General features: G+C 39.3%; 2 protein-coding genes and 1 pseudogene across 2 annotated transcripts; 2 read left to right on the top strand and 1 right to left on the bottom strand.

The window, feature by feature from the left end:
* Nucleotides 1–29: 29 nt before the first annotated feature.
* On the bottom strand, nt 30–3,239 carry LOC124337595 (glutamate--cysteine ligase catalytic subunit-like). Its single transcript, XM_046791639.1, has 10 exons — nt 2,982–3,239; nt 2,647–2,809; nt 2,476–2,585; nt 2,264–2,393; nt 1,965–2,193; nt 1,491–1,905; nt 1,257–1,428; nt 826–1,191; nt 560–741; nt 30–495 (listed from the first exon to the last, which is right to left on the bottom strand). Exons 2-10 carry the CDS (start codon nt 2,794–2,796, stop codon nt 324–326), a joined length of 1,926 nt encoding a protein of 641 aa, XP_046647595.1. The 5' UTR covers nt 2,797–2,809; nt 2,982–3,239; the 3' UTR covers nt 30–323.
* A 1,579-nt stretch (nt 3,240–4,818) lies between these two features.
* On the top strand, nt 4,819–5,487 carry LOC124337841 (annotated as a pseudogene).
* LOC124337618 (kinesin light chain 4-like) lies at nt 5,342–15,593 on the top strand. Its single transcript, XM_046791666.1, is given in 20 exon segments — nt 5,342–5,481; nt 5,541–5,724; nt 5,797–5,972; nt 6,041–6,149; nt 6,214–6,635; nt 6,699–7,103; nt 9,126–9,229; nt 9,579–9,822; nt 9,903–10,124; nt 10,195–10,285; nt 10,355–10,583; nt 10,650–10,737; nt 10,807–10,977; nt 11,056–11,260; nt 11,323–11,465; nt 11,536–11,687; nt 11,763–11,844; nt 14,288–14,436; nt 14,972–15,026; nt 15,107–15,593. Coding segments are annotated over 19 exon segments (3,297 nt in total). The 5' UTR covers nt 5,342–5,481; nt 5,541–5,570; the 3' UTR covers nt 15,203–15,593.
* Nucleotides 15,594–17,199: the final 1,606 nt, after the last annotated feature.

The raw sequence follows: 17,199 nt of genomic DNA, 5'->3' as shown, positions 1-17,199 counted from the left end.
AGAAAGTACTCAATTTTGCAATAGATTAATCAGCTGATAATTTCAATGTATTCTTCATTAAAAATTGTTGACAGCAGTTTCTTCCTAATCCCAGAAAAAAATAACAGTAATTTTTGCTTTGCAACGGACGTAAAGTGATTTTCTGTATAGATCTAAGGTCCTAAAACCTAATGAATGTTTCCCTTACACATAAACAAACAAAAACAATAAATTCCTTGGCGATCGGTTTAAATGATGCTAGTTTTGATCCTTCTAAATAGCAATTTTGAGACTCTATGGCTGAGTTAGGCAAGAATCAAGGCTCAAAATGAATAGTCTTGATTTTAACAAGTTGACGGGCAGTTTTCCGCCATCCTAATGGTTTCCGGAATTGAAGATTGGGTCTTGGTGCGGGGATGGTCCAACAACGACGGACACTCGATAGTCCCATTTTGAATACTATTCATTGTAGTCAGCAAATCATAGTTGATCCCTTCACTTACTACGGAGTCACCCCTATTTTGTTTTTTAAATTGCGAATAATTAAACGTACAAAAAACAGGAACATTTTTCAACATACTTGTAGTCTGGGTGCTTGGTGACGAATTCACGAATCCAATGAGCTGTCGTCATCAAATCACCACTTGCTCGTTTTTGGATGAGCCGCAAGTATTGATGTATTGTGCAATGGGTATCGGCATCTACTTCAACAGTCGAGAGATAGCTGCTAATGAGGGGTAATAGGCCTTGGAACTCTTCGCCCTAAGAAAAATAGATGATTAAGAAACAATTGTAATGAAAAGTAAACGTGGTAAAGCCACTCGAGCTGAAATCAAAGAAACCTACCTTTCCATTGATTATTTCACCAATTGTCATCTCTACGCAAATTTGTTCTTGACGGGCTGTTGATTCGGCATCGGTAGGCGAGCTCTGCGACACTAGATCCTTGCGGAACCAGAATTTTTGATTGAGAATGGCATCGCGCTTCTGGGCTCTTTTCATGTTTTCGTCAACTTTACTAATTGGAATGAGGAAGTTTAGCCCGTAGGTTACAATGACGCGAGTTAACAGGACAATGAAGCAAACATAGGCAGCATTCTCAAAGTCGGTTATTTGTGCTTCACAGGGTCGGAATTCAACGCGCCAACCAATGGTGCTCTTTGGCGGTGGGGGCTTGAACCGCATGGTTTGCCAATTGGTTGATTGAAGATTCTGAAAATGTTCCCAGAAAATCATTAGTAAACAATCGAACGACCAAGCTCTTTTATAGCATGTACCTCAAAGTGATCCGAATCTTCCTCATCATTTTGGTTCACTTTTTCACTGAAGAGGGAAACGGGATCACGAATGAAGAGATGGGCAACGTGTTGAGCAAGTAAATGATCGATACCAGCGTCACGCATTCTCTTGTAAGCCTCTTGATCTATGACCAGGGGTATGTCGTTGTATCTTTAACAGAAATTTGATTATCACAATTTGAAATAATATGAATGCGTCTATGATAAATATACCTTTCTCCTTCAGGAGACAAATACGAATCGATTGAATCATATCGTGATTTGTAGATACGGTATCTGTTTGTCTTTAGCGGCTCTAGACCCCTTTCCTCTCTCGTGCGGCAGTCCACCGAACTGGAAATAATATTCCAGCGACAATCTGTGTCGGCGATATAGCCACGCTGAAGTGGCGAAGCGGCAGTAAGAGCCAACATAATTGGACACATTGGTGTCAGTTGATCGTAAAGTGTACGAGCTTCTTTGATATTGCAAGCTTGAAAAGTCAACTGCAGACAACACTGGCCCATTCCAAAACCCATTGCATCCATGTATATATGGTCTGGCAAAGCAGATCTACCCTTCTCACCGTCGTCTCCCAATACAGTTAAATCTTCCATAAAAGGACTGGGAGTGTTGATGTCCTTGAAAACTGGAAAAGCAATAAATGTTTAAGACAGGAACTAACTTGATGCATCTTTGATTCTTTACTTGGAACATTGATAGCAACTTTTTCGCCTCTTCGTTCACGGATGTTGCGAGTTAGTGTACGAAATCGTGGATGGGCCAAATAAATAGCCTCATCCGGGAAAAATAAAGAACGAGAAGCGCTGTTCACAGGGTCAGGCTTGGCTTCGGGAACGCAAAATCCTTCGCAACCCAAGCGAGGGAATGCGGTAATGGAAAGGATTTGTTCATCTTTTTCTAGCAGAGCACAGACCTATCATATATATAAAAAAAAGAAGATTAGAAAGTGGACGGCGTGAACTAAATATAAATGAAGATGTAACCTCTTGGCGTCGATTTTTCATATTAGCCTCAACAATGTTGAAATGAGCTAATAGTCCTCCATAGGGTTTGCCAGGTGTACCTTCAATCATGTAACTAGCAAACTCAGGCCTCCACAAGGAGGTAGCCTTCCTAAAGGAGTAAAGAATGATTTAGATATCATTGCATTTAAAGCTAATGAATTCAGCATAACCAATAAAAAAACAACACTTACTCTGGGGTTTCTTTTTCAGTTATTTGAAGAACGGGCAGGAGATCTTGTCCACGAAGACTGAGTTGAGCTTTTTTGGTTTCATGATTAAACTTTACAAGCATGTATTCAATCTAAAAGGAAAACAGGTTCATTAATAGCTGTGAACACATGTTCAGTTTACCAGTTACATACCTCATCACCCCATTTCAGCACATCCCCTTGTCTATCCTTTAGTAAATTGTACAGATTTATAAATTGAGTAATTCCATGTTTTCGAACATGATCTGCTAGCTCTTTGGTTTCAGGCCAACTCAGTGGACTTCCTTCAGATAAGAGACCCATTCTTATAAGATACCTATGTAAATTAACATTTATTAGATTTTTTTTAAATAAAATAATGTGAAGTAATTAAGTGAAAGAAGAAATTAAGTGTAAGTATGCTCTAAAAATGACAATGTGACATAACATTTTAATGTCATATTGTCATATTATTTTATTTGTCTCCTAAAAGAGTAGCCATTATATACCTTTAAAAACACTGAGGTTATAGCACCAAACAATGTGTTGAATAATCCAGAGAGATTGAGAAAGAACTGAAATACGAATACAAGCCGCGATCACTGGGCAATGTTTATAATAATAATTTTTTGGGTAAATCCTGGTTGTATAACACCTTCGTCTGCTGTGCGTCGAAGCAGTTTCTCGAACAGGTTTTATAATGAAGTTTTGGTGATTGGTAAAAGCCTGGGGTGGCACTGGCAATACATGACATTCTGTAACGAACTGCCAGTCACGATGACATGACATTCTGTATCTGTAACGAACTTGCCAGTCACGATGATCCACGTCCGCAGTAACCATGATCATATCTCTCGTGGTAACGTAATCTTATACATCAACAAAACTGGGATAACGTAACAACCAGCTTTAACCAGCGTTCTGTATTTGACCAATAAAATAAAATAAAATACAAGTAAAATACAAATAAAATACAAATACAGCTGTATTTTTATTTGTATTTGTATTTTATTTTATTCGTCAAATACAGAACACTGGCTTTAACAAGAATGTACTAGACCGAATAGAATCTTCGATAATAAAATGAGGACAATGACATTTTAAAAATATCTATTCACGCACGCTAGCTATCCAAGCCAATCTCAACGCTAACAAGAAACTTATAACGAACCATTATTTTAAATAAATAAATAATCCAATTAGATAAGGTTGAAGAAAGTAAAAAATAAAACAGTATTCCCTAGATTAGACTATTCTTCCAGTGCTGATGACAAATTCGATTATCGGGCTTTAATTTTGATTGCACGCTTGAGCATGGGTATGGAGAGACTCTCTCCATACCCCTGCGCTTGAGTAACATCATATTTTTGCACAAGTTTCTCTTTTTTGCATTGGCGAAATGCAATTGGCAACTCATCATTGCGCAACCACATTAAATTGAGAGAAATCGAGTGTGATTGATGGACTCTTCTGACTTACGTTGAATACATTTAATGTAGCGATAGTAATACTAAATTTATGAATCTTTAATAATTAAAATAAGTAAGCAAATGGCTTGTGAAATAAGAGACTTGTCACTTGTGTTCTTATTTGTGGATTTGTTAAAATCGCTAATAGAATTGATCATCTTGTTCACTTTGATTAACATTTCAAAAACTTAAATTGGTTTATTCCACAATTTAAATACAAACTTAATTATATTCCTAAATAACCGAAATTTATTAAATACAAGAGAAAGCGGGAAAGCGCAAAAAGTTTTTTGATTGGATTCGACTATTGGAGAAGGCACTGCTGATTCCCTAAACACACGTATGAGAAAAGTTTTCGTTTCAATAACGCTAGTACTAAATATTTTCGTTTTTTGTTCTGTATTTTGCTAAATTTTGTAAGGAAAAATTGTTGTTAGTTGTCAGTTTACGCTAATTCTGTATTTAAAATGCTAACTAAATGTAAGATTTGCAATTGTTGAGAAATTGGTACTCCTGTTATACGTGTATCGTCGATATATTAGTTTCCCTTCTTCTTATTGCCCCATTCCCCTCTCTTGCCCGAGCATACAAGAACTTTTTGCGTTTTCTTCATCGCCCGACTTTCTTCGTAACGACATCGAGGTGTTCTGTAGGTGAGTACAACATTTATGCTGTTGTATAAGATCAAGCCAGATATTTAATTTTGATTTTTGTTTAGGAGTTGTCAATATTGTTCTTAACGAACAATTCATCGATTGCCAGTCGTAAAGTGTGTTCGGTGGTGGTCTCGCCTCTCGCCATTTCATTCTTCAATCGTGGCCTTACCTGCTCTCATTCATACTTCACGCTGCGTGCGAAGTCCCTACGAAGGACATAACCAATTTTATATGAATTTGAATATTCATTCAGGTAAATGAAACTTCTTTTCCTAATTTATAAGGGAACAATTATGAACATTTAGGGCATATCTCAAAACCATAGCCAGTAACATGATTAGTACAGATGGTGTATGTTGATGGCATAAATTGTCTTTGACTTTAACATTTGAATTCTTGTAGATTTTTTACCATCAGTGGAGAGTCGTGGAGGTTGGTCAGCAGTGGACGTGTTTCAGCCCCAGAAAACGACATCGTCATCAACGTGCATGTTGACTTCCAAACCTTGCCATCTGGCAAATCAAAGGTATTTCATTTATAATTTGTGATTGTACCAAATGTTGGATAAATTTGTAATTATTGTTTCTCTGTAGAATATCAAAATTTTCCAGTGGTCGTCATTGGAAGTTAAAGGAGATAAAGTCCTTTATTTGCACTTCCTGAGTGGTGATTACAGCCACTTTGACTTTCATGTCATCCATCATATTCATTTTGAAGAGCAGGCCTTAAACTCCATGGTGGATTTTGATCCTAATCACAACATCTTTGCTTATTTGGTTTTGAAAACAGGCCTTTTCTCCTATTTTCAAAAGTAGGAAATTTCATCATCAATCATCCCACCTTAAAACATTTCCACTTTTATGCAATAGTAGCATATTTTTCAGGTAAATGTTTCTTCATAATACTAACTTGAATGAATATTGATTATTAACCATTTTAACAGGTAAATCAGAACAACAAATCCATAGCTATAATGGCTCTTAACGTGAATCGGAACGTTGCGGATGCGTTTTATCGTTACAAAATGCCTCGGCTCTTGGCTAAGGTAGAAGGTAAAGGAAATGGCATCAAAACAGTCATTGTCAACATGACCGAGGTCGCTAAAGCACTAGGACGTCCACCAACATGTAATTTACATTTTCGAAAGTTTTTTTTTTACCCAACAGTTCTCCTAACTCAAAATATTCGATCTCGTTCAGATCCCACCAAGTTTTTCGGCTGTGAATTAGGAGCGCAAACGCAGTTTGATATCAAGAATGATCGCTTTATCGTCAACGGAGCGCATGAAGCAGGAAAGTTGCAGCAAATGCTTGACATTTTTATCAAGAAATTTGTTCTCTGTCCTGGTTGTGACAATCCAGAAACTGTTCTTACGGTATTGACCATTTCTGCTTCTGTTAAGAATTTATTTCCAACCATTATACTAATGTAACTTAAATTCAGGTCTATGCGAAGAAACAAACCATTTCGCAATCTTGTAAAGCTTGTGGATACAATGGGCAATTGGATATGCGCCATAAATTAACCACGTTCATCTTGAAAAATCCCCCTGGTATTTATTCGGTTATTTTAGTAAAGCAAATGAATCACCGCTAATTTTACGTTTCGTTGATAAGAATTAAGCCCTGCTGCCCAAGGAGCGTCTCTCACTGAAGGCAAGAAAGCCAAGCGAGGAAAGAAATCAGACGGCCAATCTGGAGAGAAGGGTTCAGATGGATCAGAAAACGAATTGGACGCGACTAAAGACGTCGATGAGGATGACTGGGCCGTAGACGTTAGTGAGGCCGCAGTAAAAGCACGTATGGAAGACCTGACTAATGGCGCTAAAGGGCTTACCATCTCTGATGACATGGAGAAAACACCGAAGGAACGCATCGATTTGTTCTATTCATTCGTCAAACAACGTCGTGATCAGGGAATGCTAACCAAACCAGGAATCGACAAGGACATCGTTTCTGAAGCTGAACGCTTAGATGTTAAAGATAAGGCACCGTTGATTCTGTGCGAATTAATATTTGATAGCAACATTCTTTCGCAGGTAATAATTTATTGGCTCTTCGTTATAATTCGTATGAAAACATTTTATATTATGTTTTACTAGATGAAAAGCTTCCGCACTTTGCTGTCTCGCTCCACTCAAGGAAACCCAAAAGCCCAAAAGGCCTTGCTTGGCGGTGTTGAGTGCATCATTCATCTTAACCAGGCTACTTTGCTGCCGAAAGTTCCACACATCCTCAAGGGACTTTACGATCTAGATTTGGTCGATGAAGATGTTATGATCGACTGGGGTTCAAAGCCTAGTCGCAAGTACGTCAGCAAGGAACTGAATGCCGATATTTTGGCAAAGGCTCAGCCGTTCATCACCTGGCTGAAAGAGGCGGAAGAGGAATCAGAGGAAGATTCTGATGATTCTGATGTTGAGATCGAATACGATGATCGAGCACGACCCGCCACCCTGATCGAGCAGAGAAATGCAGCCCCATTATCGACTAAAACGGCTGTGAAGGTCAAGAGTGACGATAATGAGGAAGATTTGGATATCGATGCCATCTAATAAAAAGGAATGCAATTTTTGGTTCAAGCTACAGCATATTTCTTAGTGGTGCCGGGGACTTATTCACCAATCGATGTAGCCTCGTATTCAACCCCGAAAAGTAGTGTTTTTTTTTCTCATTTTCATTTTCGCGTTTTCTTTTTCCGTTTTTCGTCCTTACACCATTACTTCGTACATCTATTTTGGCCAATTTTTTTTTTAGCTGGCGATGGCCTTCTTTTCATTCAATTACCCTTCTAGAATTTGCTGTTCGTTCAATATAGAGCTTTTCCTCAAAAATAAACAAGATTTTCATCTAGTTATGCAAATATATTGACGCCTGTGTTACGATTCATTTATAAACGGGAAACGGTGCCATTTTCCTTGTCCAGATTTAAGGATCCACAATTGCTTCTGTAATTTTTTGTCAAGGGAAGAAAGATTAAACAATTGTACAAGCATAAATGGATAATTTCTTTTTCATCATTAAAGGAGAAAAACAAGTAAAAAGTTGAATTAATAATCGATAGCTAATATAGACGGCGATAGTTAGGCGTCGCAATTACTTCACTGCTGCCAGTTGTTGTTGGCGGTACATGAACACACTAAGACTTAGTAATGGTGGAAAAGGCAAAGTGACGTGTGCTCTCTCGAACGACATTCAGCCTTCGTACGAAATCTTAAGGAGTCCTCGTCGAAATTGATTAGTGTCTCTCGTCTCCTGAATCTTTGCAATCATCGTAAGTCATTCTTTAAAGTTGATTCCACTTCTAAATTCCAATACCTAGTATGACATTGTTACAAGTTAAGGGGGTTTGCCAACTATTTTGCACTGTTTGGTACAATAATTTTCACTTTAAAAAACCTATTTCACGTTAAATGGCGATGAGTCGGGGTCTGTGAGGACCAGATTGCCTACAAAGTTAAAAAATATATGTGTTCAATTTTTGTGTATTGAAAATGAGTGTAATGTACATAATTCTAACATGGGTAGTCAAGTTTTCATCAGTTTTAGCTATCTAAAATTTGAGATCATTTAGTTTCAGTTATTCGTGTCATGAAATAGGTTTCTCATGTATCTTCGGGGAGCAAGAAACAAGATGTTGGTTAGAAGATAAGAATTTAGTTCACTTGTCCCACGTCCACTTTCACCTGACATTGGTTTTGTGTGGCTACTGGTTTTGTTTTAGAAAAAATGGAGGCCATCAGCTTTGCTTTCTTTGTTTTTTGTCATGTACTCTCCCACTTCCGGCGTGGCTCTATGATATACCTGTACACACATCAAAACCAGGGGGCCATCGGTAACGCCGACTGCTTTCAATGTTTTGGCCTGCAGCGAAGCTTCCACTCGTAACGTTTTTTATCGTCGGGCCTATCCTCGACTGCATAGCCAGTCACATTCTTATACCGGTCAGCTGACTTGTATGTTTTCGACTAACGAATAACTTGCATTCTGGAATCATTCCATAGCTGTCAGCGGATACAACCCTATGTGAAATATCAACTCTCCTTCTCGCCTTTTAATTTTATTGTTTCAACCTTGATCATTCAACCGTGTGCTACTCGTTATTTTTGCTTAACTCGAGAGACCGTTCGACGTACAAAATGTGCATATGAAATCGATAGTTTTGGAGGACGATACGGTACACTACCTTACGAGTGGGTTGGTTTGCGGGTTTTACGCATCGGTTCAGCCGGCGCACGGACATGCGCATTGTTGCCCTCTTTTGGGCTGAGAAAAGGAATCAATATAGCGTGAAGCTAACGTGCCAGAGTCCCTGCTGGTGAGCGTCTGACGTGTCGTTGCTCTGAGACGCGAAGGCCGTATCGTTTTCTTGCTCGTCCTTTACGAATTGACTGAGGATAAAGCGCGTGCTGGTGTGTGTATTTTCCCTGTTGTGTACGTGGATAGAGCGGATTGCCGAATCTTAGCGGTTTTATGTGGTCTTAATGAAAACATTTGAATCGCGAGGAAGCGCGTGCGGCGTCCGTTAGTTAGCAGAAAACACAACACTCTGAACTGCCGTTGAATATCTGTCGTCTAATGTTTTTGAGGAAAACGTGTCGGTGATGTCATCGGTGCTACAAGCACATCGTTTGTAAGTCTGCATTTTGTCTAAGTTTAGCTTGTGACGCTGGGTTCCTTCAAGGTGTGGCGTATAATTATTTAAATTCGGGACCTTGTTCCAAAAGACATTCATTCAAAATACAACCTTACTCGTTCTTCTTTAATGAAACCTTCCAAATGCCTTAATACGTGCCCGTTGCCAGTCACGCACCATGCTCATTGCATACATTGCTCAATCCGACTCCCCCAGCGTCGTTTGGAGGGTGGTTGTATGGCAGCATGCAAGCTTCTATTGCTATGCTATCGATATAACTGACAAAACTTTTGTGTCTCTCGTTGTGATTCTAAGGTCATTGTTCGTTTTGTCTTCCTTTATATAGGCGCAAGTTGGAGAGCATCAGCAAAGCAACAACCATGACTCAGGAGGAGATCGTCAGCAGCACCAAGACGGTGTCACAGGGCTTGGAGGCGCTGCGAGCTGAGCACCAATCCATCCTGCAAGGGCTCAACGGATCTCTAAAAGCCGCCACTCAGGAAAAGCTTGATGCCAATGTCATCGAAGAGAAAGCCAATCTGATACAGAAATCACTCGACATGATTGATCTGGGACTCGGGGAAGCACAGGCAAGTGCATTTGTTTTCCTCTCCGATCTTTAATCTCCAACAACGTTTTTGACAGCCGCAATTTCCTTTCTCCATTCCAGGTTATGGTGGCATTGGCGACTCACTTGCAAGCGCTGGAAGCGGAAAAACAAAAATTACGTGCACAAGTGCGTCGGTTGTGTCAAGAAAACGCCTGGCTTCGCGACGAGTTGGCAAATACACAGCAACGCCTTCAGGCTTCAGAACAAGCCGTTGCTCAATTAGAAGAGGACAAAAAACATCTCGAGTTTGTCAATACCATCAAGAAATATGATGCCGATCAGGTATGTCATCGATGCCTTTCCTTGGTTTGGCGGGATCAAATATTATTAAAGAAAATCTTTGTATTCGCAGGAAGAGTCCACATCGGACGTATCACATAAAGAAAAAAGCGACGATCCAACTATTGATCTCTTTCCGGATGATGATGCTGATGAACGTGGTCGTAAGTTGCTTTTAGTTCATTTCGACGTAGTGAACACATTTAAACAACCAGCCATTTCTTATTCAACAGCAATGTCACCTACTCCACCGTCGCAATTAGCACAGCAAGCGAATGCAGGGTATGAAATTCCCGCTCGACTTAGGACACTGCACAATTTAGTTATCCAGTATGCTTCACAAGGACGCTACGAAGTAGCTGTCCCGCTGTGTAAACAGGCGCTAGAAGATCTGGAGAAAACGAGTGGTCACGACCACCCCGATGTTGCCACGATGCTAAACATTCTAGCCTTAGTCTATCGGTAAAGATGACGCAATTGAACATTGATTTTTTCAGTCTGCTTATTATTGATTTTCGATTTTGATAGAGACCAAAATAAATATAAAGAGGCGGCCAACTTATTGAACGATGCATTGAGCATTCGAGAGAAGACGCTGGGAGAAAACCATCCTGCCGTATGATTTTATAATGAAGCTATTACCCATTCACACGTCGCTTATGCGGTTCTTTTCAAACGCACTCAGGTTGCTGCAACGCTGAACAATCTTGCAGTCCTCTATGGTAAGCGTGGCAAGTACAAGGATGCCGAGCCTTTGTGCAAACGTGCTCTCGAGATTCGCGAGAAGGTTCTTGGAAAGGATCATCCTGATGTTGCCAAGCAGCTCAACAACTTGGCCTTACTCTGCCAGAATCAGGTAAATAATGCTACACTGTACACTCTATAACCCTTTAATGAGCTCGAATAAAAGAAATCTAACTTTGATCTGCAACAGGGCAAATACGAAGAAGTTGAGAGGTATTATCAGCGAGCACTGGAAATATACGAAAGCAAACTGGGTCCCGACGATCCGAACGTGGCAAAGACCAAGAATAATTTGGCCTCGGCTTATTTGAAACAAGGCAAATACAAAGAAGCCGAAGTTCTCTACAAACAAGTGTTAACACGGGCTCATGAACGTGAATTTGGCGCTATCGATGGTAAGCGTTTAGTCTAAATGGCTTGCTGTCGTTGATCTAATCGAGATTTATTGCAAACAAAGGCGATAACAAAACCATTTGGCAAGTGGCCGAGGAACGTGAGGAGAACAAGGGACAGAACAAAAGCAACACACCTTACGGTGATTATGGCGGGTGGCACAAGGCTGCCAAAGTTGATTCTCCTACAGTTACAACCACTCTAAAAGTACTTATGCAAATTTCAAATCCTTTCCGACAGTTTTAATCATGTTAATAAATCAATTACGTGCTTTTAGAATCTTGGTGCTCTCTACAGACGCCAAGGCAAATATGAAGCTGCCGAAACGCTCGAAGATTGTGCTATGCGCAGCAGCAGCAGCAAGCATCCGCTTGATATGAATCGACTGAGGAGCTCAAGACGCTCCAATGAACCCAACGTTGATCCAAAGTAAATAACTTGATTTTCTTTTCTTTTTTCTATTTGAGTTCATATATGTAATAGACTTATTTCTCGGTTGGATAGAGCGCGGAGTGCCAGAGAGAACGCAGCCAGACGTGGATCCCACGAGTCCCTGGACTCTGTTCACACGGAAGTCTCCGACGAGGTGAGTGCATCCAATCACAATAACTAGCCATTTTGAATGCTTGTAAACAAGTTCCATATAGAGTTAGTGAGAAAAGTATAGCTATAGAATAATGTTATAACCCGAAAGGAAAAAAGAATGAAAGAGATGAAGAGAAAAAGATCCATCCCTCAGAATGAGTAGACGAATGCTTCCGGACATGTTTTTTTCTCTCTTCTTGTATGATTGATTGAGTGTAGAGTAATTGGGTCGTCATTGCGCATTAGTAAGTGACTCGCCAAGACAGTTGATTGACTAATTGGACCGTGAAAGAGGCTGCCGGACAGAAATCTGTCAATAACATCGTTGATAACCACGCGATTCTGTTTTCATTTGTTTTGTTTTATTGTTTTTCCCTTTTAAAACAAAAACAAACAACTTCTACTCTGCATGATTTTCATGGCGTTTTTCATTCTCGTACATTTCTTGGCTGTTTGATTTGCATGTCTTTTAACGCTTTCTACTGTCTTGCTAGTCAATCTTTTTGGTTCAACAAAAAAATCGCTTTCAAGTAATTTAGAGTTAATTTTTTTTTGATTTTTTTTTTATCTTTTGTTTTTTTCCCATCTTTTTTTTTTGGTTTCTATTTACATATTTCCTGTGGCTGTGGCATAGTATCCTCGCCACTCCCTTCACTCGTCTTCCGACATTGATTCGCGTCCCGGTTCAAGTCAGGGTCAAGGGCCCGGCAGCCTCCGCAACAAGCTGTTCTCCGCTTTGGGACTCCATACGTGATCACGTCTTACCTTTTCCCCGAAACAAAAAAACAAAACACAAAAAAAAACAAAAACAAAAAAGGGCAAAACATCCGCAACTACGGCTGCATTAAATTTTTATCCATATTCTTCATCCCCGTCTGTCCACCCGACCAAGGAAGCACGGCTGTACTGGTTCTTTCCATACGTCCTTATTTTTCATCTTTCTCTATTGATATTCCACTGGCCTTCCTTTCCAAACTAAAGAAAACAGAAACATAGAATCGACGTCAGCGTGACTGGAATGTTGGATATGCATGACAAATTCACTGCTGCCCCATGCGTCCCTACAAATTGTTTTTGAAAACTCGCATCTCAGTCACAATGTTTACTTTTCTTTGGATCGTAACGAAAAAAAAAAAAAATCTCGGAAACACATCGACGTTGAGTGTTGGGTTGTTTATTTAGGATCCGTGGAGTAAATATCCTTCAGTAGACTGGACTGATAGTTTCTTTCATTATGCCTTTGCAGTTATTTGCACGCCTTTGATTAGATTGTGTCTTGGGTGTCATTGTATCCCATTCGATGAGCTTATCTTGTTGTTTCACTCGGTAGGTGGCCTCTAGCAAGGAGAAGTGATAGGTTGCATACACCCCCTGAGAGACTGAGATGGCGGATGCGCAAGAATCATTATACATACATATGAGAAAAAAAAACACTATCACCTGTATTAACGGCCAACGTTGCTCTCCCCCAATTCCCTTCCTCCCTCGTTTATAATTTGTCCTGCTAGTTCTTCGTATTTCTTCTGGTCACGAGACTTTATATTGCACGATAGGAAACAACTTTCATGTTTTGGGGTGGGAGGAAAGATTTTAAAATCCTGAAATATGGAACCGACTTGCCATCAGGTTTCCTTCATTATTATTTTTTTTTTATGAAAAAAAAATTATTCAGTTCCCAATTTTGTTGAAACTTTTTGCGATAATATTTGTTTTGCTAAAATTATCGAGTTTCTATCATGTTTTCGGTCGTTTTGGTTTTTATTAAGCACCTTTCTGGAAAATTTTCCCCCCGACTGTCTCAATATATCGGCCACATTCGCCTCACCTTCGTCCCGCCACTTTTCAATCACCCACCACCGTCTTAATATTATAGTAGTTTATGCCATTATCTTCGTTGAAATACTTTCCTCGCATAATACAATCACTTGAATGGCTCAATCGATTTTTTGTAGTCCGGAATTTAGAAAAGATTTCCACAAGTCCCCTTCCTAAACCTTAACACACACGGACAGTATCGGATAGTTACAACAAGTGGTTGGGTTATCGCTTTCACGCGAAAGGCGGGAAAGATTAGCCAAACTACTGATTGTCGTCCTCACTAATGCGCAATGACCAGTGCTTGAATGTTGATTTTTGAATAATTTAGACACAATATTCACTTTAAAGCTTGTTGGTAGATTTGTTTTTAGATATTTGCCTGTTAGTGTGGACTATAATTGAAATCTCTTTTTGGTTTCTTATTAACCGAAATTTTCCGTGTGTGTATTTTCTTTTCTTTTCTCCCTTTTTTTTCATTTCCGCTTGTCTGTTCATGATTGTTTTCGTATGACTCGGCTGATGTCTTCCACCAAAAAAACGAAACCTCGATTTATCCTTTTTCCTCTGCTCCCTTAACGATTCCCTCTGTCCGGGAAAACAAAACGAAACGTTCAACAAAAATAAAGTGGGTGGGCCGAACACGTCGCAGCGGTTCCTTTTCAAAGCTGCGTGCATCCATCCGGAAAAGCAGTGCAAAACTAATGCAGAAATTGGTTACGAGAGATGACCCGTCTCCTTCCCTGGCCATCGACTTCCCTTCCGGTTTGGCTTCCAGGTAAGTCTTAGATCGACTCCTCCCTCCCCTTCAACTTATCAAACCCACTCATTATTCCACACCAATCCTTTTTTTTTTCATCCTTAATTACAACATCACTTTTGAAAACAAGACATCTTTATTCTTTAAAGCCAAATTACGATTAGTCCACTACCGTATTGCTTGAATTACATTAACACCGTTATTTTCATTTGCTCGTTGTATTTGATGCATTTAAATCTCATTGATTTGGCAGAATTGACGTAACTGTATACGACGCTTGACTAATTGTACACTTTTGGCTTGTATTGTTCAGTATTGCTTGATTTTTCGTGCTTGTACACTAATAATTATCAATAATTTAAGTATTTCCTTAAAAGTAGAATCATTTTGTGAGACGACGGCAGTAGGTGGGAGAGATTTCGGCTTCCCCTTGCACAAGATACGAATGAGACATTTTTTTGTTGTGCACATTCTTCACTTGGGCAATATGCGGTCTTAAACTTAGAGAAGCATTGATTTTACTAAACCTTTCGCCATTTTTATTCTGTTACAGCATGAAACGGTCAAACTCCCTGTCCGTCCTTAATGCCCAGTTTCAACGGGAACAGGTAAGAATAGTTTCATTTAATAACTTTATTGGATTTTGATTTGAAATGCAAACATTATAATGATCCTTTGTCATTTGCAGAGCCTTATAAGCAACTTGATGGGACTCCGTGGTCGGACAACGAGCATTGAATTTATTCGCCCGTCTCCTGCTGCAGCCGCTGCTAACGTTACGTAGCGTTAGAGACTATAGTATTAGACAACCTCAAACGATATTTCTTTGGCAATTTTCAGTACTGTTTGCACTTCTGTTTATTATTTCATCACGCTGTGATCGGGCAGTCCTAAATCGTTAGTTATTAAGTGGCAGCCTAACGCGACTTTTATTGTAAACTCTCAAACGGAATTTAATATTCCTGCTTGATTGAAGCTGCGTATTATACTTTCTCCTTTGCATATGATTTGACTTGACATGCGTAATCATCGTCACAAGGCATTTTGTGTTGCTCTTCTTACATCACGTATGGGAAACTGTAAACTTTTTGCCTTTTTTAATTTGTGTTTGAACAAGACGCGCGCGAACTATTGTATTTGAGCATAACTTAAATAATTAAATCCTATTGCTTTGATGTCTTGTAATCTCTATATCTACATTAAACCGTAGCTTTAACTGTAGACCCAGCAGGCCAGTTGATTTGTGAAAATGGAATTCAAAGTCATCAGTAAAATGGAAGCAGAGTTATTAAAAATCGTTGGATTGTGATAAACTGTGGTAAACGATTTCATTAATCCTGGACAGCACTAAAAAATGATTTTTCTTTTGCAGTGTAAGTCCCTGAATTGCTGAGTGTGAGACAAGATGTTGCTGCATATTGCATCTTTGAGAAACTTCACAAAAAGTTTTTTTTTTGGGGGGGGGGGGATTCGCTTTGTAAAATGTTAACAGAATAAGTAATTTAGATTAATGAGTAGTGACAAATAAGGAAGAGATTTGACATGGCAGATCAAATCAACGAACAACACCTTGAATTGTGACACCAAGAACAGCTTAAACCAACAGCTTTAAGCCGCTTTAAGCACACTCTTCACCATCTCCTCATTGGGCAGCATCTTCATTAACAGCCTAACATCAATGGCCATCGAAACCTACAGTCTACAGAGAAAAAGAAAGATTTATCACAAGTAAGACAAAGTGCAGAATGACAGGAATGAAGTTAAAGGTTAAAAAGTGATACGCAAAGGTAGCAGTAAACGGTACTGCGTCAACAATCTGGAATCACTAACAGATGTAGAATAAGCACTCCTCATTGTAGATATACCTTGGGGATTTCGTCTGTTATGATGTATGATGCTTCGGTGTTGGCTTTTTAGTGAAGACGAGATAAATTTGGAGGGGGTTCAGGACAAATCTCGATTTTGACCAAATTCTGTATTTTGTTCAAATTACACCTAATCGACCCCAAATTTTTCAAGTAGATCACGAATATTTAGTTTTTATTACGTCAGCTAAATGGTTAAGACGCTATCGCTTACTTCTGGTATACTTCCGGAAAACATTTGCATTAAACTAGCAAGTGAGTTTTGTTCTCTGTACTAATCTCAAGATTTCAAGCTAGGTTTAAGCAAATAAAAATGCACCGTTCAAGTTATAGAAGTAGCTAAAGAACTGAATTGCTATAAGTTACATGGCAGGTACAGAACTGCTGCAGCCCGATAACCAGTGTGGTGAAAATATTTTCGGTACCTATATATGTAATAGTTTTACTGCAAAGCAGTTATGTTTTTTACGATCGACAATATCACTAGAATTCAAAAATTCAATGTTGTGTCTCACAAAACTAAATTGCGTTTTTGCTTGTTGGGACTTGGAGTGTCAGAGGTGTTCAATAGATGACATAGGTGTTCTTGTTTATCATGTGCTTTTTGGAGTTCTATTTTCGGACATTTAAAATATTTAAAATTCAATAGAGTTCCATTGTCGAACATGAAAATAATTAAAGAATTTATTGGAGTTCTATGGAGCAGTTACACATCGTCTGGAAATCTCATTTGTGTCCAATAAGGGCCAATCAGCGTACAGCCTCTTTAAAACGCTGTACGCTGATTGGCCGATTGTGACACAAATGAGATTTCCAGACCTGGCAACGCAGGATGTGTAACTGCTCCATTGTCGCCGTCGCGTATGGAGTTCTAATGTCGGGCACTGGAGTTCTATGGTCGGGTATTTTTTATAAT

Source organism: Daphnia pulicaria, chromosome 4 (genome assembly GCF_021234035.1).
Source record: "Daphnia pulicaria isolate SC F1-1A chromosome 4, SC_F0-13Bv2, whole genome shotgun sequence".
Lineage (NCBI taxonomy): Eukaryota > Metazoa > Arthropoda > Branchiopoda > Diplostraca > Daphniidae > Daphnia > Daphnia pulicaria.
This window is presented reverse-complemented; position numbering and strand designations above follow the sequence as displayed.